General features: G+C 39.2%; 1 protein-coding gene across 1 annotated transcript in view; it reads right to left on the bottom strand.

Moving 5' to 3' along the window:
- Nucleotides 1–1419: 1419 nt before the first annotated feature.
- The window catches only part of CDS1 (CDP-diacylglycerol synthase 1), a 73370-nt gene continuing 50541 nt past the window's right edge, over nucleotides 1420–24248 (bottom strand). Inside the window, exons 6-13 of the mRNA XM_068975328.1 lie at nucleotides 21698–21756; nucleotides 19803–19885; nucleotides 17806–17893; nucleotides 15137–15205; nucleotides 12191–12343; nucleotides 10692–10811; nucleotides 7914–8017; nucleotides 1420–1955 (exon numbers count right to left, since the gene is read on the bottom strand). Of these exons, the coding sequence (XP_068831429.1) occupies nucleotides 1826–1955; nucleotides 7914–8017; nucleotides 10692–10811; nucleotides 12191–12343; nucleotides 15137–15205; nucleotides 17806–17893; nucleotides 19803–19885; nucleotides 21698–21756 (806 nt within the window). The 3' untranslated portion in view covers nucleotides 1420–1825. The remainder of the gene's footprint in view (nucleotides 1956–7913; nucleotides 8018–10691; nucleotides 10812–12190; nucleotides 12344–15136; nucleotides 15206–17805; nucleotides 17894–19802; nucleotides 19886–21697; nucleotides 21757–24248) is intronic.

Genomic DNA, 24248 nt, shown 5'->3' with positions numbered 1-24248 from the left:
GATCCACATTTGGGGCTTTTAATGCAGCAAGTAAAAAAGAGCGATGTTGAAAATTAACCTGAAGGTAGCCTGATTTTAAAAAGGATCACTTCCTTCTGTAATAACATCTCCAGGGCCAATTCTAGGTGTTTATGGAATAGTGTGGAATAACGCTGACTGCACACATTCAGTGGTGATGAACTGATTGAGTGCATGCCAAACCAAGATATTAGACTCTTGGGACTGAGTTTATATCTACCACAGTCACGTAGTACACGGGATAAGGCTGCTAGTTTACATCTGTGGAACCCAGGCATATCCACAATTTTTTTATTTTAAGTAGAGTTGTAGAAGAGAAATATAAAATAATTGAAATTTGTTTCTGATTTAAACAAAAATATGTACTCTTTTCATTAACAAAACATTCTTTAAAATATATCAACTTCTCCTCTCCGAACATTTAGCCAAGGAGCACTCGGCAATTTTTGAAGGTTTTTGTGCTGACCGTTCGATACAATAAATACGGTTGTAGTGAGCACACAGCAACAGTAGATTACTGACATCCACCGAGAAGAAATTTATCCTCCTCTGGTTCCAGTGTCCAGTCCACCGAAAGAAAGGTTTGGCATTCGTGTGCTTTTTGTTCTTGGTGGGAATCACTTCCGCTTGATTTTCGTTGTTGGAAGAAAAAAACACCAGCTGATGACCTCGGGTTTTGTGACATGATGTGAAAGAGGAATGCGACAAAAATTAGCTGCTACCATGGAGCCTGTCTGGGATGGGGTTTCCAGGCAGATCTCGCTTCTTCCCAGGGGCATGTCCGGTGGGCTCCACGGGCACCAGGAGCCAGGCACCTGGGGCCCAGGCATGTGGAGCTGCATCTTGGTGGTGGGGGCATTGCTCTCACTCAGCAGAGCACCCCCTGCTCTGCCTCAATCACCACGCCGCCTCACTACCTTATATACTGATGTTCGTGGGCACAGAACTTACGGAGAACAGCTCACAGGGAAACGAAGGCAGAGAAGTCAACCAAGAGGCAGGCTGTGCGTGCCATCATCCAGTGCTGCCTCCTGACTGCCTGTCTGTTGAGATGACGGGTGGAGCATGCGCACATCCGTTCTTCCCAGCGGAATTCTCCTATTTCTCTTGAAAGCTTTTGAGAAGATCCTGTTTTTTTCCAAACCATTTTATCAAAGTAGTCTGATGTCGGCTCTTTCGAGCAAACCAATCGTGGTAGAAACTTCAGTCCCTCTCTCTTGAATTTCAAACCTACCTAAAAGTGGAATGTTTTCCCCTGGCAAATAATTACTTCTTTGAAAAGTGGACAGTTATTCTTTTTTTTGGATCCAAGTCAGCCCTTCAGAAAATACTTCAGACTGGAAGAGGAGGAAGTGGAGGAGAACTAGCTTCCTATTGTGCCTTACATAAAACGTTTTGCTGAAAATGAAGAACGGCTCCGACTACAAAGGCAAATATTTGTGAAAAGGGCATACCGCCAGGTGCAACCTCAAGACACCCTCAATGTACTCATTTCATAGTGTGTGACTCTTTAAAATACAAGTCTTTTAAGTGACGAAAGTTAGCAAGTAATGGGAAGGAAGTTAACATCAGAAAATACACTTTAGAAAAAGTACAAGACATTTTGCCCTCCATTTGCTACTTATTTCATAACTTAGATCAAGAAAATGTTAAATATTCACAGTAACTTCAGAGAGGAAATATTCATGTCTGCAAAACTTCAATCCATTGCATTTTCAACTGTTTCTCTGTACAATTACAAAAATGTCATCTGTCAGTGCTTTCCTGTAGAATTCTTTATTGTTGGTCCATCCCTCTCCGGCTCCAGTTATACCTTCAAGGTGGGCTGTAGTATTCCCTTCTCAATGAGATGAGTCTTCAGCGTTTTATAGATATTTAACTGCTGTTCTGGTTGAAGCACCAACAGCTGCTGCAGCACTTTGCTGGGATTCGGACCCCTGGAAACAGCAGAAAAGACAAAGTTCACACTATTTTGAGAGAGCTGAAGGCAGCATAGCCTTGTATTTAAAATAAACCATGCCTTCAGGACTTCCCTGGTGGCACAATAGGGGCTCAGACAGTAAAGAATCTGCCTACAATGCAGGAGACCTGGGTTTGATCAGTGGGTCGGAAAGATCCTCTGGAGAAGGGAATGGCTCCCCACACCATTATTTCAGATTCTATGGACAGAGGAACCTGGCAGGCTACAGTCCATGGGGTCGCAAAGAGTCAGACACAACTGAGTGACCAACACTTTCCCTTTCGGTGGTACAATGGATAGAGATCCACCTGCCAATGCAGGGGACATGGGTTCGACCCCTGGTCTGGGAAGATTGCACATGGCAAGGAGCAGGTGAAAGCTGTGCACCACAGCTACTGAGCCTGTGCACGCTAGAGCCTGTGCTCTGCAACAAGACACCGCAGTAAGAAGCCACACACCACAACTAGAGAAAGCCCACACACAGCGACAAAGACCCAACACCACAGAGAAGTATTTTTAAAAGATAAAATAAGTCATGCATTTAAGTGCAAAGGACCACTCTTAACTGAAACAGCTCCTACTCAGAGCTCACTTTAATGTTAGTGTCACGGGGGGGAAAAAAACCTAGAACTCTCCACTGAGAGGCGTGGAGTGTAGATGTGAGAGAAACGCACAAACACAGAAGACAGGGTCAACACGAGGCACTGATGGAGTGCAGATCCACGCATTCCACAAAACTTCTCAAAAGGGCAACCTGAGTGAGAAGTGAAGGTTGGTAACAAAACCTGAGATTGGACAAGACACAGAAACCATTCTGTAAGAAAAGGAGCACAGTTCCTGGTAGATGAAGATAAACTAGAAGAGAACATGAAAACATAAATATTTTTGCTTCAAAGAAACATCAGACAAGGAAGGTGTTTTGAAAGAATACACAAAGTGCTGAGCCTGCACTGAAGCTGCCACCTGGGATCTGCAGTGGGAACAACAGCCTTTGTTCAAAGAAGGTCTTGGGTAAACCCCAACAACAGAAATGAAATAGAAGGGGCTCTGCTCCAGCTGTGGTGCCAGTGGTAAAGAATCTGCCTGCCAATGCAGGAGATGCTAGAGACTCCAGTTCGATCACTGGGTTGCAAAGGTGCCCTGGAGTAGGAAATGGCAACCCACTGGAGTATTCTTACCTGGAAAATTTCATGGACAGAGGAGCCTGGCAGGCTACTGTCCATGGGGTCATAAAGAGTCGGACACAACTGAACACGCACATTCGCACCCACCTTGCTTTAGCTGAAAGGAGGACAGGGAGCTGGAGAACCCTGCCTGCCTTATCCACCTTACCCAGCAGTCCCACTCCCACTGGGCAGGAAATAAGCCCAGGCAGTGTTAAGTATCCACTGGGCTGTGACTGCTCTCCACCAGGTACCAGGCAGGGGCCTCTCCCTAGGCTTCTCCAGCATCCCTACACCGGCCCTTCTCTCTGCACCCTCCCCTGGTGCACTCCGAGTCAGAAAAGGTCCCAACCAGGACTTCATACTCTTCTATCCTGAGACACTGTGACAGGCAGGGGAGTGCAATTTCCTACCTTTTGGACTAGCACTCAATCCATTTGTAAGCTACAGATCACTTTCTGCTAAAGTGCTATTTTGTCAAATTCAGAATGCACCTCATTCAGACCGTAATGCATATGTACTATTCTTTGCAATTCCTACAATTCACTTGAACAGGAAAAGCAGAGTAGGTTTACTTTTCAGGAAATCCAATGGGAAAAAGAAGCAAGACACAAGTAATAGGTGGAGAATGGCACAGAATTCTGAGAAAGACATTTACATGGGTAATTAAATTTATGACTTATGATAAGGGCTCTTCAGTTCAAGGGATTCTCTGGTGGCTCAGTGGTAAAGGACCCACCTACCAATGCAGGAGACTCAGGTTTCATCCTTGGGTCAGGAAGATCCCCTGCAGAAGGAAATGGCAACCCACTCTAGTACTCTTGCCTGGAGAATCGCATGGACCAAGGAGCCTGGTGGGCTACAGTCCATGGAGTCCCAAAAGAGTCAGACATGACTTAGTGACTAAACAACTTCAGTTCAGATGGAATTATAAGAAGTAGAAAACCCAGCAACCAAGAAATGTTTGCTGTAGGGTGATATCACAGAGAAAATCTTTGATTCAAAAAGCTGCACAATAGCATGGATTAGCTGTCTCATAGGTCACACCTTTGTGCACGTGGCTCAAATCATTTCCCAAAACCCTGAAACCCTAAGTCTTCCACAACCATAGTCTACTCACGTCAAGACACAGCTTGTCTTATATTTCTTCAAAAGACTCAGCAACTTAATAACATAAACCCAGAGCAGGGCCCCACAGAGAAAGGGAAGGCTATTCTAGCAAGTTCAGCTAAATGCAAAATTGTCCTCAGGTGCTCCCAGCTAGTTGCACGTTGGCTCTAGCACTGTATTTCTAATCATCTAAATATTTACTTTCAAATGGAGGACAACAAGGCTCAGCCTGACTTTTTCCTACTGAGAGAGCAGCAGATCAAAAAGCAAAAAAAGTATGAGTTAACGCTCTAAGAGCTACCATCCTCAGAAAAGAAAGAGTTCTAAGGATTTAATCACCAATTACTAAGACTCAAATAGATCAGTGAATAAGTCACATGCAAATGGATTAAATACTCCAATCAAAAAGACAAAGACTGTCAACTGGGTTATAAAAACAAACAAAATCCGGCTATACACTTGTGAGAAGAAAAACACTTTAAATATAAGGGGAAAGGCACACAAGAAATAAAAGGACAGACAAAGAAATACTATGCAAACATTAATCAAAAGTAGGCTGATGTAGCTATGCTTATATTCAACAAAATAAGCTTTAAACAGGTAGTATATAAAGATGAATATTATATGACAGGAGTGATTCAACAGTGTATACACTGTGTATACAACTAACACAACTTCAATATCTATAAAGCAAAAACTGGAAGATTCTGACAAAGCTCTCTTCATAACTGACAGAGCAAGCAGATGGAAAACCAAACCAAAAAATCAGTACAGAAGATTTAGCTAAACTCCCCCCAGTGGACTTAACAGCACTTGTCTCATGTACACACGGAATGTATATCTGAGTAGACCATAGGCTTGAGCACAAAGCAAGTCTCAATAAATATTAAATACTGAAATAACAGTATGTTTTCTGGTCACAGAATTAAAGCAAAAATCAATAAAGGAGAATGAGAAAGTCTCCATTTCTCTGAAAGTGAATCAATGAACTTGTAAATAATCCCATGTCAAAGAAGATATAATACTGGAGATCAAAAAATATTTGTAGCTGAATAATGAAAATACAAATGTGGGATGACAGTACTTAAAGAGTATTAAAAAAGAGCACTCAAAAAGCAGTAGTTAATAAGAAATATATAGTGTTAGATGAGCATATTAGACAAGAAAGCTGAAAATCAGTAACCTAAGCTTTATCTCAAGAAGCTGGAAAAGGAACAGAAAATTGAAACTTAAGGAAGATAAAGAACACAAAAACAGAAATGGAACCGATAGAAAACCCAGAAAAAACCCATGCACCTATGAGCACCTAATCTATCACAAAGGAGGCAAGAATATACAATGGAGCAAAGACAGTCTCTTCAATAAGTGGTGCTGGGAAAACCGGACAACTACACGTAAAAGAATGAAATTAGAAGATTCCCTAACACACACACACACAAATAAACTCAGATGGATCAAAGACCTAAATGTAAGGCTAGACACCATACAACTCTTACAGGAAAACATAGGCAGAACAGTCTTTGACATAAACAGCAGCAAGATCTTTCTGGATCCCCCTCCTAGACTATTGAAAATAGAAACAAAAATAAGCAAATGGGACCTAATTATGCTTAAAAGCTTTTGCACAGCAAAGTAAACCACAAACAAAACAAAAAGACAACCACGGAACGGGAGAAAACATTTGCAAACAAAGCGACTGACAAGGGACTAATCTCCAGAATAAACAAACAGCTCCTGCAGCTCTATGTCCAAAAAAAAAGAGAAACAACCCAATCAAAAAACAGGCAGAAGATCTAAATAGTTCTTTCTTCAAAGAAGACACGCAGATGGTCAAAAAGCATATGAAAAGATGCTTAACATCACTAATTATCTGAGAAATGCAAATCAAAACTACAATAAGGTATCACACCACACCTGTCAGAAAGCCCATCACCAAAAAATCTACAAACAATAAATACTGGAGAGAGTGCTGGTGGGAATGTAAATTGGTACAACCACCATGGAGAATAGGATGGAGAGTCTTTAAAAAACTAAAAATAGAGCTACCATATGATCCAGCAATCCTACTCCTGGGTATATATCCAGAGAAAACCGTAATTCAGAAAGATACATGCACCCCCAATGTTCACTGCAGCACTATTTACAAATGTCCATCAAAAGAGGAATGGTGCAAATATACAATGGAATATTAGTCATAAAATAGGAGAAAATAATGCCATTTGCAACAACACAGATGGCTAGAGATTATTACACGACGTGCAGTCAAATACCATGGTATTACTCATATGGGAAATCTAATTTTAAAAAATGATACAAATGAACTTATTTACAAAACAGAAACACTCACAGAGTTTGAAAATAAACTTATGTTTACCAAAAGGGAAATGCTGGAGGCAGGGGATAAATTAGGAGTTTGGGATTAACATGCACACACTACTATATATAAAATAGATAACTAACTAGGACCTACTCTGTAACATAGGGCACTCTACTCAATATTCTATAATAAGCTATACAGGGAACGAATCTGAAAGCGTATGAATAAATGCATAACTGATTCACTTTCCTGTACACCTGAAACTAACAACACTGTAAAGCAACTGTACACCAATAAAATTTTTTTTTAAAGATGAAGGAAAGGTGAGAGTCGACATCATGAAATGGAAAACAAACACACAACAGCCAAAGTTCAAGTCAGAATCTAACTCTTTGAAAAGATTAGTGAAATAAACTCCTAACAAAACTGCTCAAGGAAAATAAAGGTTAATACAAAAATGCTCACACTACTATGGGTATAGATTTAAAATGCATATTTAGGGACTATAAATATGAGTCTTCCTCCAAATAACAGGTTTCCTAGGTTTAGGAATATTCAAAGCTACAGGTTTTCTAGGCTCAGACACCAGTAGAGACCATCATTTTAAAAAGTTATCATGTGGTTGACGTGGTTAGCCTTCACATCCCAGACTGGCGTTTTAGGGCAGATCCAAAACATTAAAGTTTAATGATGAGAATAAAGCACCCATATAAAATAGCAACACTCTCCAGTCACCCTGCCTCACCTCTCCACTCCCACCCTCAACACACGTGCACATCCATAAACCCCTTACGCTGCTTCATTTTCCTCCACGGTTCTCACAACCACCGAACAAGCTCTATTTGTTGTCCACTCCTGCCCCTCCTCCCTCCAACTCCCCCACGAGAAAATAAGTTGAAGACGGGACTGGTTTGTTTTGTCCTCTGCTATATCCGTGCCGAGAACATGCCCCAACACATAACAGATACTCCAGCAGTAACTAGTGGGCTGGATGTCCGTCCTTTTGAACCCTCAGTGTTGACTACCACCACAGTGTCCACAGTTGAGAAATGAAATCTCCTCCTGTTCCAAACCCAGTACCATGCATCCACGCTGACTGAAGGTTAACTCAGTCCTATTAGACTATGACATATACTATTTTTTAAGCTGTTCAAATCTAAGAAAAATAATTACACTTTAATCATATAGCCCAAGGCAACAGTGTGACACGGTTCCAGGGGCCACCATTCCTTTCACTATTATGGAATACCAATGACAAAAAAGTAGCTAATTCAAATTAATGCCTATGGAAATGAGCACTCAAAGAAATTATCTAATAAAACATTTTTTAAAAATCTAAAAGTACCTTATGAAACTTGTGATGTACACATGCACGAAAGTTGCCATCAAATACTGACAATCAAATCTGTCCATTATCCCGCCATGTCCAGGAATGGTGTTTGCAAAATCCTTCAGAAAACAACAACAACAACAACAACAACAAACATATTAGTAAATTCTCAAAAATCACCTGCTATAAAATTTCTATCTGTAAATGTCTCCTCGACATCATGGACTTCAAAGAAAATACTTTAGTATTGGATTTTCCTATTAAATATAAGGGCTTCCCTTGTGGCTCAGATGGTAAAGAATCCACCCATAATGCGGGAGACTTTGGTTTGATCCTTGAGTTGGGAAGATCTCCTGGAGGACAGCATGGCAACCCACTGCAAGTATTCTTCCTTGAAGAATCCCCACAGACAAAGGAACCTGGCAAGCATGGGGTCGCAAAGAGTCAGACTCTACTGAGCGACTAAGCACACACAAACACAAACTTATTAGAACATATCCAACAGATTTAAACCGTATCTTTGGAATATGTTAGAATCATGCTAGAGTGATTACTGAACTGACCCACAGCTTTCCATGTTGTTGTTTCCTTTTTAGGGATCCAACCCACACCCGCTGCTGTGGAAGCAGGGGGGTGTTAACCATTGGGCGGCCACGGAAGTCCCAAGCCAAAGCTTTCAAATAACATTATTTAAATATTCATTCAATCTAGTACTAACTTTTTTCAGTTAATAAAATTTTTTCTAAACAAAAAACGCTATCAGCGAACACTAATCATATATCCTGCTCTTCTGTTTTATCAGCAGCTACTGGGAGGGTGCTATTTTAGTGTTGTTGACAGATGTACAACTGGTTCTAGCTCATGTTTATCCTAATAGTCCTTATGCTGAAATAAATATTTTACTACTGTGATGAATATTTCTTCTTTTTTTTTAAAGTGTTGGGGTAAAAAAGAAAATCAAAACAGTTAATTCATTTGGGACATGTTAGTCCATTAAATGGAGGGACTGGTTAATCAGCCTCTGCCAAGTTGACCTTGAACAGATCTATCCAGGAAATGGAAACGTGTCAGTGCCCAGGAAACGGAAATGACCAAGTGCTCTTCTCATTTACTCAGGCAACCTGAAAAACCTCTAAAATGTAACAGCAATTATACCTTCATTTCAGACATAAAAAGAAATCTCATCATTCAACAAGAAACCTTGGATTGGAGACCATTAAAGCAAATAAAATAGCTAGTGGGAAGCTGCTGTATATACCACAGGGAACTCAGTTTATCCTCTGTGATGACCTTAAGGAGTAGGACTGTGGGGGTGGGGGTGGCTGGATGGAAGCTCAAGAGGGAGGGAAAATATGTATACATAGAGTAGATTCACGTTGTTGCACAGCAGAAACTAACATAACATTGTAAAGCAATTATGCATGCGTGCTAAGTCACTTCAGTCATGTACAATTCTCTGCAACCCCATGGACACAGCCTGCTAGGCTCCTCTGTTCATGGGATTTTCCAGGCAAGAATACTGGAGTGGCAATCCAATGAATAAATACATGAAAATACCATTCTAAACATAACATTTCTCTCTTTGAAAAAATGATCGAATAATTCTTGGGTTAATTTTTGCCAACACATTTCCTTCCATCTCTCCCCTACTGACCCAAGTACAGGAGAGCCGTGGTGACTCAACCCTGCTTTACTGTTTGCAGACTTTTCAGGCCTGTTGTCTTGCACAGCTACTGCTGTGGTCCTTTGTGGGTATAAATTATCTCCCCAAGTAGGTGGTGAGCATCAGTGTGGACAACATCTTGCACATTTCTGTATATTATATGCACCTAAGGTAGGATGTCCCCCATTTCCCTGGGATCTGGCCCCATCCATTCTGTAGCCTGATCTACTCTCTACCGTGGCCATGTTCTTCTTCTTCATTTTCCCTCTGTGAGGGCTCCTCTGCTCCAGTGCTTTCACTGGAACTCCCTTCCTTCAATTTCTCTGCAGGACTCGTCATCCTTTCCCCAGATCCCTGCTCAAACATCACCTCCTCAGAGAAGCCTGCCCTGACTGCCCCATCTTCAGAAGCTACTCTAACTCCCAGCGGCACAACAGTCAGTCTTAGTGAAGCCACATGAAGAAAGCTGAAATAAGAGGCCATTATTTCATTTTATGAGATTCTAACTTAAAACACAGGGCTGATTTTAAGTATCTGGAACAGGGACCAGCAGACTACGTCCCATAGACCAAATCTAGCCCGCTGCCTGTTTTCTGTAAGTAAAGTTTTATTAAACCACAGCCACACCCATTCATTGACATTCTGTCCATGGGGCTCTCTCACTATGGAGAATTCGGAGCTGAGCAGTTTGGAACAGCACTACTATTAACATATGGCTGGGCCTTTACGGAAAGAGTCTGCTGCCCCTTGATCTGGAGAATCCAGACACAGATTCCAGGATTCTCCTGCACGCCCCTTCATACGAGATGGTGACCGGACACTACACTCAACACAATTCATGGCCAGATTCCTGGATGAACACCTGAAGGACCAAGATTCTGTGTCTGTCCCAACATTAAGTGACACGTGCCATTTCAAGAAGAGAGGGTGACGTGAAACTTTAAGATGCATTGGCAAGGCACGACCAAAACCTAACAAGAAAGAAGGAACTCTGTGAGGCTGACACACAGAGGGTGGAAACGTTTTTGCCCAGGGGCTTAATGTGGAGGCCAAAAGAGAACCAAATTCCAACCCTCTCACATTCTCTAATTATATTCTAAAACACTCTAACAAAGAATCTAAACACACACCTTGATTTTGAATGCTCTTTTGAATCCGCTGGCAAAGAAGCCTCCGAATGGACCAATCAAAGATGCAAACGTGGAAAGAGCAATGCTGTGTATCTGGAAAGGGTACATGCTCACTGATTCCTAAAGAAGTTAAAAGATAAAAAAAGGAGAGGGGTTGGAGCTAACTGCGTGAGAAATGTATTTGAGCATGCCACCTAAACTAAGAACTGTGATATAAACAGTAAGTCAAGAGCATATGCCATAGTTTTATTAATTTCACAAATTATCAAGATCACAGGAAAAAAATAAATGTTGTAAGCTCATACTATCCTTTGTTTATTCAGCCTACACGGCCCATTCCCTCTGTAAGCATACTGAAAGCACCTGGTGTACTAAAATCCAACAGGCTGCTTTCTAATCTGTCTAGAGATTTATACACCACTTGGCTTGCAGGATTACCAAAAATCAATTAATCTCTGAAACTGTTTTTTACAGTTGTTTCTGTAATCATATAATATATATTTTGATTGTGCATTTTATTTAACTTTAGTTTTATATGACAAAATGAGGGGAAAGTTGATCCTTCTTTTAAAATTAAGTTAAATGCTGTGGAAACACCTGAAAGTAAAATGCTTAAAAAGACTGCCAAAATGAGCATCAGGAAGACAATTATAAAAGATTTGGAGAGGAAATCATAAAAATCGAAAAGAATTCTACAGTCAAATTTCATAAATTCTTAGTTCTTATTCCACTTTAAATAAACTGAAATTACACATTTGAGAAAGTGCATCATGGGTGTGATTTACAAAAGGTCACTAAGAACTCCAATCTTTGGATTTGTCCTAAGCAATGGGCTCATCCCAATCAAAGACTGACAGAATCAGAGCATTCTCTAGCAGATAACAGATGGCTTGAACATTGAAAAAATTCTTAGAATCAGTGTATCTAGCATTCAAGTAGAGAAATAATTTGTTGGTTAACCTTTTTTTCTCAAAAATTAACTTCACTTAACAATTAAATGCTTCAAAGAATCCCTGAAACAGGTGGTCCAGTGGTTAGGACTTAGTGTTTTCCCTACTGGGGCCTGGGTTCAATTCCTGGTCAGGGAGTTAAGATCTAGCAAGCCATGAGGCACCACAAAAAAAAGTTTTAAACTGAGTCAGTTTATACCAGTTACACATAAAACGCATTATAACTCATCACTGCTTTGTAGAAATCTAAAAAATGCTGAAAAATGTTTCTAAGACAAACACAAAATAAATTACCACCAGTATTCAAACCATTAGACAAGTAAGTTTCTAACAGATAATTAGTTTGTGATAGCAATATTCATTTTATGTTCAAGAAGGGGAAATCCCAAGAGAATAGGATATACGATTGATGCCAAGCAGTCAGTGAAACCACTTTTGTATTCTATAGCTAACAATTCTGTAGAAATTGATTTCTTGTGAAAATCTTAATTTTACTTTCAAAGGAAGCTTAACCTTCGGGAGGGAGGATCCCTTCCACGTTCATCTTACCCGTCTCAACACTGCCTTCAGAAAGGGAGGAAGTGAGTAACTCTGAAGCTGAAAAAGTTCTGAGGGTTCACACTCTGTAACGAAGGAGTTTACATCACTTCGGTATTCCACTGGGCAGACAAAGTACTGGTATTTGGATAACAGGTAAGCAGCCTAAATGACAAAGCAATCATTCATAAAACATTCAATGAAACAGAAATATGCATATACTAAAATTTTAATGGATATATATCATGTGTCAGAAAGGCCAGAAACAGAATGCCAAGTTTTCCTTACATTCTCATTCTGCCGCGTATATTTAAAGTTAAATGATCATAAATGACACAATAAAAGACTTTCAAAAGCCATCAGGAAACCAAAAATTTTTGAAAATCAGTATTATTATAATCTCAGTATGACAGTAACAGGGAAGGGGAAAAAGATAAAAAATTGATTTGAGCATTTAGACAAGCATATAGACAAGCATTATAGCAAGGTTGTACTTTTTTTTAAGAACATACTTAATGTCAACAGAAGCTAAGAATTATAGAGATATGGGACAGTACAGGGCTGAAGTTTCTTACATAAAGGTTATATTAATTTCATCAATAAAAAATAACCAGTAATTCAAAATTGCTAACAAAACAGCACAGGTGAAAAACCCAGAAAATGGTTACTAAATTATTCTTTCTCTGGACGCATCATTGCAATTTTTAAAGCTATCTGTTTTCAGCCACAGAAGAAGATATATAAAAGCAAAATATCTTATTATAAATTTAAAGCGCTAGTTCATTTCCTTTCTCTTACAGACACTCACACCATTATCCTGCTCAAGAATGGTTAACAGAAGTGCAAATATAACACTGGGAAGGGACATATAGTGATTTTGCTTCCAAATAACCAGCTTCCTCAAAATTACTTATTAAATATATATATAATATACATATTTAAATATATATATATATAATTTCCCTCATTATTTTGTCATGCATTACATTCTTATAGGATAGCTCTTTATTTTCTTTGGTCCTATCCTTGGTCCTATCCAGTGATATGGCTGTTCTTGAAGAATTTCTCAATTGTCTTTAATGATAACAGATTCTTGTAGTAGTATGTAACTTAATAATATTCCAGTTAGCCTTGCTTCATACCGTATAAACATTGGATAGGACCAGGTCCCTTTCCATTATCCTATTTATCAATTATTATCAACATTCTACCAAATAAACACTGGAATAATTTTTAAAATTCTAGTGGAATTTTCACTGAGAATGAACTAAACTGATAAAGGAATTATGATGGTTTTCCCATCCAGCCTGGCTCATTTCCATTTGCTTGTGCACTTGCCCCCTCTCAAAGGGCCATGTTGTTAGTGAGTACCCTATATTTGGCTACAGAATATATTCTAGAACTGTTAAGGGACATGACTTACAAATTAAACTTCCTGACAGTAATTTTTTGGTATATTTATCTTATATCCAGCCATTTTTCTGTACCTTTTCTTGATTCTCACAAGACACCTTTGAATAAAAAACCTAAATTCCATAATTATACACTATTTTTAAAAACATTAACAAGATTCGTATTCACAGCTAAAAGTGAACATCAATTATTTTTAACAAACTTTTTCTGTAAACTGGGCTCACAGCCACAAACGCCCATTAAGTCAAGCAGCTGGCAAGTGTGAAGGAGGCAGAAGCCTTCAACATCATTTGCAGTCTCTGCTTTTACTTAGAGCCACCACCTTTCCCAGTGTCTGTGTCCCCCAAAGGCTGCACAGCTATCAGAAACTACCAGAATACAACAAAGGGTCTCAAGCCTACCTGTGTATGAGAATCAGCTGCGGGAGTTAACTGAGCTGGCAGAGGGCTGGGACATGAATGTTAGAGAAGCTCCCCAGGTGATCCTGACACAGGCCAGGATGGGAGCTGCTGGGCTAGAAAATACGGGCATACCTCGCTCTATTGCACTCGCTTTATGGTGCTTCCCAAGTTTTGTGTTTTTAACAAATTGAAGGTTTATGGCAACCCTGCCTCAAGCAAGCCTAATGGCACCATTTTTCCAGCAGCAAGACTTTAGTGGAGGAAGTAACCACAAATGTGGTAAAATAGGAAAAGAATTGCAATTAGAAGTGGAGCCTGAATAAGGGTTGAATTGCTGCAATCTCCTTATACGACTTCCATGGATGAGGAATCACTTGTGATGAATGAGTAAACAAAGTGGTTTCTTGAGATGAGCTCTATTCCTGGTGAAGATGCTGTGAAGACTGTTGAAATGACAACAAAGGCTATAGACTATAACATAAACTTGTTTGATAAAGCAACAGCAGGATTTGAGAAGACTGACTCCAATTCTGAAAGAAGTTATGCTGAGCGCAAAATGCTATCAGCACTGCATGCTACAGAGAAGTCCTTCACGAAGGAAGAGGCAATCAACATGGTGTGCTTCATTGTTGTCGTACTTTAAGAGATTACCAGAGCCCCCTCAGCCTTTAACAACCACCATCCTGATCAGTCAGCAGCATCAACATCAGAGCAAGGTTCTCCACCAGCAAAAAGACGATGGCTTCTGAAGGCTCAGATGATGGTTAGTTAGCAGGGTTTTTTTTCTTTTTGCTGGGGGTGGGGGGGCTACAAAGTATTTTAAAATTAAGGTATGTACATTGTTCTTTAAGATATAATGCCATTCCACACTTAAAGGACTAACAGTAAAATGTAAACGTAACTTTTATATACACTGGGAAACCAAAACATTTGTGTGACTCACCTTAACCCCACTACTTGCTTTACTGTGGTGGGCTGGAACTGAAGCCACAGTATCTCCAAGGTATGACTGCGGATTCTGTTGAGTGGGCTTCAGTTACTACATTATTAGCATTTTATGGTTTAATGTCTTAAGGTTTAGAATAGATTAATAAACTTGCTACCATTTCTCAAAATATAAAATAAAAATCCGAGTAAAACTCACAATGAATCCAAAGATAACTGTGGAAAAGAAACCACCAATGAATCCTTCCCAGGTCTTCTTAGGAGACAACTGAAAAAGATATTTATTTTTTATATTAAATAAAATTTAAAAGAGTTACTGCACTCACAAAACACAGATACATATGTTCAGTGAACTCTCATAATACCCTGTACACCTCTCCTTTTTCTCATACTGAAAAGACTTTGCAACGCTTTTTCCTTCAGTCCATGATTGTGTCCTATTTGTGTGAATCTCTCTAGCAGAGTCTAACACATATTAGGCCCTCATACATCTGACATATTGTGAATATCTGTTTCTATAAATTGCCTCAATTTGTTTTCATCACTCAAAGGACTATAAACTCTATCCTGAAACAATTGTCCCATAATGTTCATGCTTATATAAACTCCCAGAATAATGTAGTTCTTGAAATAACGCTGAGATCTATTCCTTCTAAGTATACATGGTCTGTGTTGATTGCCTACTGATCAAAAGTAGGATGCGTACAACACATGGACACCACAGAGCCCCGGACCGTCACATATTCCCAAACGCCAGGCTTACAGCAGACCTCTTTCTGAAATGGCCAAATACTCCATAGCCCAGGTGCAGATTAGCCCCACAAGTGGGCACATATCCTCCTTCCTTTGGTCAGAATATGTCATTCTCTATGAAGAAATATATTGTGCTTCTAAGGATACTTTGGTATTTTGTATATCTTTGCAATTTGTTTCAGGTTGCAATTATTGTTTATTAGTCCTTGGAGCATTCAGGGAGAGACATGTGGAGGAAAGTCTTGAACTTGGTGAAGCAGGGGCAGGAGAAAAAGATTTAGGAGTAGACAGTGCTAACTGCTTAGATGCTCTGGAAAATAAGGACTCGGTACAGGGTTCTGATCATCAGGAAAGCACTCTGGTGGACTCTGTAAGAATCCTTTCAGTGGATCAGTGAGGACGGAAGCCAAACAAATAGCAGAGGGAAGATTCTGACATAGAAATGGGTAATATGCTAAAGTACATGAAGTCTCAGCCTGAAGTTTACAAAGCACAAAGCCTTTCTTGCCCAATCTGACAACAATTCCATCATAGGTAAGCGACTGGTATACACTACCTCTTAGGATAATTCAGTATCGTTGTCATGAAACAGCAGCTGACTCAAATTCGAAAGTGCCTGCTGATTAAACAGAGCTTATCAAATTAAATTGACCCTATCATATTGATTTCAGGGTTAACTTGCTTAATTACACCTGGCTGCATTATACAACTAATTCAGCCTGGTAATTCACTAGAAATTGACGCTTAAAATCAGACAGTAAGTCTTCTACAGCCTCTGAGGGCTCTTGAGTCAATAAGCTCTTAGTTGGTATAGAAGCCTTGACTACTTCACCACTCACTCTTGCGCTGGAGCAACTTTATAAACTTTAAAAATATGCACTTTGCCGGCCAGTGTCCCTACAGCTCAGCTTGATGCTATGTACCAGACTCCTATGTGGGGAAGAATTTAAAGAAGGTGTTTTTGAAGGACAAGCAGTCCATACACTATTCTGGGAATGATAAACTATCCTCACATCACTCTGAACAAACAAGTTTTCTATCCGAATAATTGTCTCAGTTCCTCCCAAAAATGCCTTCATGTCATAACATCAAAACAGCCACTTAATGCATTTGTGGGAATGTCATAAAAGACCTGGCCCAATATATAAACCAAGTAATTCCTTTATAAGGCCCCAACATGAAAAGTTTTTATTTTTTGAAGCAACCAGTTCTATAAAATGGTCTGTCTTTATATGAGAAATTGATCTTTTTTTTAACCCCAGATGGGAACTTAAAAATTACTTCACTTCCTTCTTTGCCTCCATTGACTATTGTACTGTGCTAAGTCACTTCAGTCGTGTCCGACTCTTTGTGACCCCACAAACTGTAGCCTGCCAGGCTCCTCTGTCCATTGGATTCTCCAGGCAAGAATGCTGGAGCGGGTTGCCGAGCCCTCCTCCAGGGGATCTTCCCGACCCAGGGGTCGAACCTTCGTCTCTCAAGTCTCCTGCATTGGCTGGTGGGTTCTTTACCACTGGTGCCACCTGGGAAGCCAATGGAACCAAATCTAACACAAAACAACATGGTCTCCTCATGTGTGTTTTCTGGGCTCTGAGCTTCACTTTTCCTTATCGCTTGCATTATTCGTCGATGTTTTTTATTGTAGAACCTCAATTTTTTTAAAATGAATTTGAGTATAAAAGTCTTGCAAATGGACATGAGTATGTGATGCTGGTACATTATGCACCTTTAACCAACTCAGTAAAGGAGGAGACAAATGAGACGGCTTGAGAGGAAAGCAGAGTCAAGGACAGGCCTGTTTAGAGGGATGTTGGGGAGCAGAATAAAACAACACGTGACAGCCAAGGGAAAGAAGCCAGAGGAAAATGACAGGCGCCTTCACGGAAGAGAATGAATGACAGAGGAGTCAAGAGACCAGCTGACGAAAAGCCCAGGTGGAATCATTGGGAAATACAGACTTCTGCCCTCAACACTGTGGCTGCTGAGGGTAGCTAAGGAAAGTCAAAGCGCCTGAGAAATTAGCAACATGTAACAGCACCTAACTGTTGGGAATTTTTTCCAGTAGCTAATCATCTAGGTTATGGTAAGGGCTTGCTTGTGGTGTTTTTCCATTACCTTAATTAACGGAGTTCTTCCAAAAAAAAACCCAAAAATGTAAGCAGCTATGTCATTGCAAATAACACTTGAAATTGGAACAAGGAACCTTAAACAAAAAAAAAAAAAGTCAGCAGAAAGAAGTCTGTAAGATTAAATGGCAAATATTTACACAGGTTTTGACTCAATGAACCAATGCAATAACCCTTTGGATGACACTGCAGCCTAGTCCAGAACATAACACATGCTGAAAGATGAATAGACACAATAAATATCAACCAAATCTGCCCATTTAGCAGTTAAGCAGAGCAAAATCTATAAACATACTAGAAGAATATTGCTAGGGAAAATATTAAATAATCAATTTGACAGTTAAAAATCAATTTCTATAAGCTGTGGACTTTCAAATTTCCATTTTATGAGGAATGCCAACTAAAAACTGTCACTCGCCATCTGGCTCTACAAGGATTAGGTCACTAGTCACTGCCATTGCTGACCTCTGCTGACCTTTAACACATCCTGAAAGGAGTTCAGGGCAAAGGTCAGGAATGAGGCACTCTGTGGTCCAGGTAAAAGTGGCAGAACAGGCCCTCAGAGAGTTAGACATTTTTTTAGGAGAAGATTTTATGAGGCCAACTGCTTATGTCAGACTCACTCTCGTATCTAGAAAAGCACTAACATCACTAGCAGAGACAGCTGCTCCTCGTGACTAGCAGCAACCTTCTGCCAAAATGCATGCTTGATGGCAGGCGTCCCCTTCACTAAACTCATGTGTATACTGACCTCCCCTCCGACCTCCTTAGAGCAGTTCCTCGGAGCTACCTGAGAAACTTTCTCAGAGTTCTCTGAGAAACTGTCTCTGGGCTATATAGTCCTCATTTGGCTCCAAATAAAACTTAACTCACAATTCTCACATCATGCATCTTTTTTTTTTTTCAGTTAATAAAAACAAGTTATAGTAATATAATGAATTTTTTAAAAGCAGCCTTTCAAAACAGAAATGAGTCAGTCAGAGTATAATCTGATAAAGTTACACCAAACTCTTGTCCAATTATCAGTTTTAATTCTATCCTAGCCTACAGGGGCATTAAACCCTACTAACTGTACAGAACCTACTAATTTCAGTGATTGCCTCCCATCAATGAAAAGTTTGTATATGGAAGGCAGTCTTAAAATGATTCCAATTTTTCACACACACATACATTAAAAAACACCAACCTGTCAAGGGAACAAATTTATCTTGACTAAACTTACCAATTATAAAAGTTTTTAGTTACTGTGTTTTAAAAGAATGTGGAAAAAATATGGTCAGATTTCTTAAAATCTTAAGTTTTTCTCCACTTTTATTTTTAATTAATAATAATTGCTTTAACTTAAGCTAATTTTTAACTAATAAAAATGCCTTCTCAATCTGCAACCCACTCCAAGTAGGTTACTAGCAAGTAACTCCACCTACTTGGAACCTGGACACTCTACACCTATACAAAGGCAGAGGAGAACTAACCCACCTTTCACCCAAAGAAAATGCACTGCCATCTCACTGTCTGCTTAAAAGCAAACTTTCCCCTTCTTCTTACATTCCACATAAACAGTGCACTCTTTAAACTCGACTCTTTGTTTTTAGAAGAGAGTCATATTAAAGTGAAGTAACACCTGAAAATGCATTTAATTATTTGGAGCTTTTATGAGGGTTTTCTGCATTTTACTGGAAACCTGAAAAAAGAAGTTTTCCAGTTGATAACGAAGCATTTGTCTTCAGTTGTCAAACAGAAGTGAAGTCACTCAGTCATGTCCCTCAGGGATCGAACCCGGGTCTCCTGCATTGCAGGCAGACTCTTTACGGCCTGAGCCACCAGGGAATCCAGTCAAACAGTTAAGGGGAACTTACTTTAATGGAATAGAGTGACAACAAATAGGACATTTTAGTAGAAATCCCCGTAAGACACTGTCCAGGGTAAGAGAGCTTTAAAAGTGCTATAAATAAATATAAATAGAAAGCAGCATATATGTCCCCTTACCATATCATGCCTTCAAACAGATTTTGGATGACAAGATGTGACTGAGTAACTGTTATCAGTAAGGTGACATGAGTCCATGCGAACTGTTAATAGCCCAACAACACAACAATAATGAGCACAAGAGATCAGGGCAGGCCACGAAGCAACAGCAATTCTGAAATGCAAATTTCTAGCACAACTACTGGTCAAATTTCATAAGATAAGGTCATACAAAATAAATGCCGTTAGTAAATTACCTTCATTTTGGTGCCTCCTGAAACCTGAGAACCATGAAAAATATTCAACAAAGTAACCTTAATTTATACAAAAATGGAATGTTGGTAACAACGAGCTACACATCTGTTAAAAAATAAACCATCACCGTGAATCATGAGATTAAAGTGGTCATAACAAGTGTGCAGTATTGCTATGGATTTCGATGAGAACTAAAATCTTACTCTGAATGCATTCTCTAGTTACTAGAAATGCTGAAAACGATTTTTCCCTGAGTTCACTATGGTTTTTTGCCATAAAGAGTTGTCTATAACTTCAAATGATTCAAACCAGCAGGGATCAATTGCCCTTAAATCCAATCTTTTCATACTTGAAAGCTGAGCTCTGTTCAATGACAGTATTCCATTTTAAATTGTCCAAAGGCCTCTGTTTCATCAATTCCATCTATCCTGAGAGACAGCCACTTTAGCTACTTTTAGCATCATTAATATGAGTAGAATGTGAAGAAAAAGGGCTGATATTTCTATGTATTAGTCTCATAATTTTTTTTCTTTTTTCTTTTTTTGCTGCACACCATGCAGGATCTTAGTTCCCCAACCAAGGATTAAACCTGCAACCCCTGCATTGGCATTGTGAAGGCTTAACTACTGGGCCACCAGGGAAGTCTCTCATAACTTTCACTCAAAGTTATAAAAGGACTTTTCAGAATTCTTAGGATTTTGATTTATTCATAATAAACCTATCTTTCATTTCAGCAAACTGTGTATTATGTTGGTTGTTATCTTTTGTTTTCATCTGCTTAAGTGACCCAATTCTGTCTCAGTTGCTTCAATATGCATAAATGATTTTTCCCAATAGGTACCATTTATATTTTCATAGCAGATTCTATTATTTCTAATTTGTCATGATGGTTTCTAAATTTTCACTGAGAACTTTACTGTTTCTTTTTTTCTCAAGATCCCCAGAAATTAGAAATGTAAGAAATACTATAATTTTCCAGCAATGGTGCTCAGCAGGATGTCTTAATGGGGAAAAGCAACGCAAATTATACCCCAAATTCACAACAAACCTAGCAAATACATGAATTTATAGATACTACATTTGTCATTTTACACTCTCATCATTAGCTACCTTTTAAGAAAATAAGAGGTCATCATATACAGTGATTCATTTCATAAGACACTGAACACTGTTCAAGGATACACTGAAGGAAATACTTCTGGCCAAAACAAATCATCCAAGTGTATAACTAACCATAGCTACCCGGAAAATGTAAGCTCTGTTCCCCTTATGCCTAGGCTAAGCACAAGTAAACATAGGTCCTTTCCATACAAATATATGATAGATGTTTCTGGGACTTATTAACTGTTCAGGAGACTATGAAACACCTCAAATTTCTACATATTTAGGGAATCCAGATACTTGACTTTAATTTTACAGCCTTTGAAAATACTCAAAGGAAAAATTTTTAGGAAACTTTGGAAACAGTTAAAAATTTTGAGTCCTCGAAAAAATTTTCAACTTCAAACATTTATAAATATTAGTCATCCAAAATTCAAATACCCCTGACATTTAGGCAATTGGCAGATTAGATCCTATTTTCTCACTACAGAAAAAAAAATAATAATAAAGGTGAAGGTTTTATTACATATAGTAACTACAAAATAATGGTTAATACACACCATATAAAACTGCAGACGGTAATGTTTCTTCACCAAGCTCAGCACAAACATGCAGAAACCTGTTCAAGAACAAAAACATGTGCTTGTTGTGTAATGTTACAAATTTTAAGATTCGATGAGCTCATATAAACCACATTTCTACACCACATCTAGCTATGCACTGGCTGCTCACTCATACGCCATCCCTCCTACTCTTACTTTATTGTTGAGTCACTAAATCTTGTCCAGCTCTTTGCAACCCCATGGACTGTCGCCTGCCAGGCTCCTCTGTCCATGGGATTTCCCAGGCAAGAATACTGGCATAGGTTACCATTTCCTTCTCCAGGGGATCTTTCTGGCCCAAGGATCAAACCCTGGTCTCCTGGACAGGACTCTTACATCAAGCATTTTAAATAGAAGTTTCTTGAGGGAAATGATCCTGTATTCTCCAAAATGCCTGACATAGTCCATGCCATAAATTCAATAAACATCTCCTACATTAATTGAGTCAGTCCCTTGCTAATGTGCAGACAGAGAAAACTGGACCCTGAATTTCAGTTCACTAAAATGTATTCACTGTATCATTCTATCAAGTATACATATGTAGAATGTTTAAATCTCTACATAAAAATTAATAATAATTATAGCAGCTAACATCTTTAAACACTTATGTTCCATGTACTTGTCTAAGCCTTTTATAAATATTAACTATTTAATCCTTCCAACATTCCTATGATGTAGTTACCTATTATTATCTCCACTTTACAGACGAAGAAAAATATACAAAGGACTTTATTAATTTACTGTGGATCGTGGCGCTAAGGAGGAGTTAAACCCTTAGATTCTATTGACCCTTAAGAGTCATGTGGTTCCATAAACCATTATCCTCAAGATTCAGGTTAAGAATGATTCAAAAATTCTCAGAAGCATATTATAATGATTACAGTAAAACAAAATACTCAACAATTTCAAGATGCACAAACAGCATGTGTGTTTCTGTCTATAAATTAATTACAGTAAAATTTTACTAAATAAAAATTCTACCTAATGAACTTTTGTTGTTGTTGTTTAGTTGCTAAACTGTATCTGACTCTTTCACGATCCCATCAACTGTAGCCCACCAGGCGCCTCTGTCCATGGTATTCTCCAGGCAAGAATACTGGAGTGGGTTGCCATTTCCTTCTCCAGGGGATCTTCCAGACCCAGGGATCGAGCCTGCGTCACTGGCATTGGCAGGCAGATTCTTTACCACTGAGCCACCTGGGAAGCCCACTAACGAAGCAGAAATCTAATAATTCTATGTTAAATACTGAGGAGGCACTATGATACACTTTTTTGCCCACTACATCAGTAAAGTTCTGAAGATAATTTTTTTTACAGAAGTAGATGTTAGAAATGCATGAACCAAGTTTAATTTCAACTAAATAGCCATGCATGCATTCTATTTGGCAATATCTTTAGAAAATGAATTCTGTGAGAGAAAACAACTGGTCAACTAATCTATCCCATGTAAAATAAACACTATACTTTGCATATCTAAGATGTACTTACCAAGGGACTTCTACCCACTAGAGTAAGCAAGGTTGATGCTACTCTGACCAGCTCACGGAATCAAACAGCAGCTGCCTCCACCTATTTTTTGATGACCGATTTGAAATGTCAGTGTAAAGGGTGATACTAAGGGAAGAGAATGCATACTGGCTCCCAGATGCTATCTCACTTCCTATTTGCCACCTGTAGAATCTGACTGGTTCAACTGCAAAAGAAATATGGAAACATTTCTGAGCAGCGGCAAACTGAGACACATGTCTCTTTCTTGAGAGAAAGAATGGAAGCGGGGGAGGGGGAGGCACTAAAACACGGAATTCATGGCATTAAAATCAACGGAAGCAAAAGACTTTCTTTTAAAATCACTGCTTTTAAATTTTTCTTCAATAGCAGGGAGATTTCTTTTGTGGCTTAAGAAATAATGAAATTTCTATGCTGCTTTATGCCTTTGGTCCACGGTTACAGGCAAACGTAGATTGGACTTGGTTCAGAGGCTAATGGCGGCTTTCCCTTGTGGCTCAGCTGGTAAAGAATCCGCCAGCAATGCGTGAGACCTGGTTCAATCCCTAGGTTGGGAAGATCCCCTGGAGAAGGGAAAGGCTACCCACTCCAGTATTCTGGCCTAGAGAATTCCATGGACTGTATAGTCCATAGCGTTGCAAAGAGTCAGACACGACTGAGCGACTTTCACTTTCAGAGCTAATGAGGTAAAGGCAACTCAGAAGCAAGACTGAGCTGAAAGTCTCCAGAACCTCCCCTTCTGGCAAATAAGACCTTTCTGGCTCTCCCAGCACAGCCTTGGGAAATTCTCAACATCATTAATTATGAATTATCTCCTCACAAATACTACTCCAGCATGTATGGTTTTCTTGTTCTTGAAATTATATTCACCCTTAAGCATTTCTTCAAACAAAATCACCAGCAGATTCATTCAATACTTTCCTGATGATCATTTTATCCAGGACAGTCTTGGCAACTCAGTTTTACCTGATCCAATTTTATGGTTAAATCCACCAGTAACACA

Source organism: Capricornis sumatraensis, chromosome 7 (assembly GCF_032405125.1).
Source record: "Capricornis sumatraensis isolate serow.1 chromosome 7, serow.2, whole genome shotgun sequence".
Classification (NCBI taxonomy): Eukaryota; Metazoa; Chordata; class Mammalia; order Artiodactyla; family Bovidae; genus Capricornis; species Capricornis sumatraensis.
Note: the sequence above shows the minus strand (reverse complement) of the source record. Positions and strands in the feature narration are given on the sequence as shown.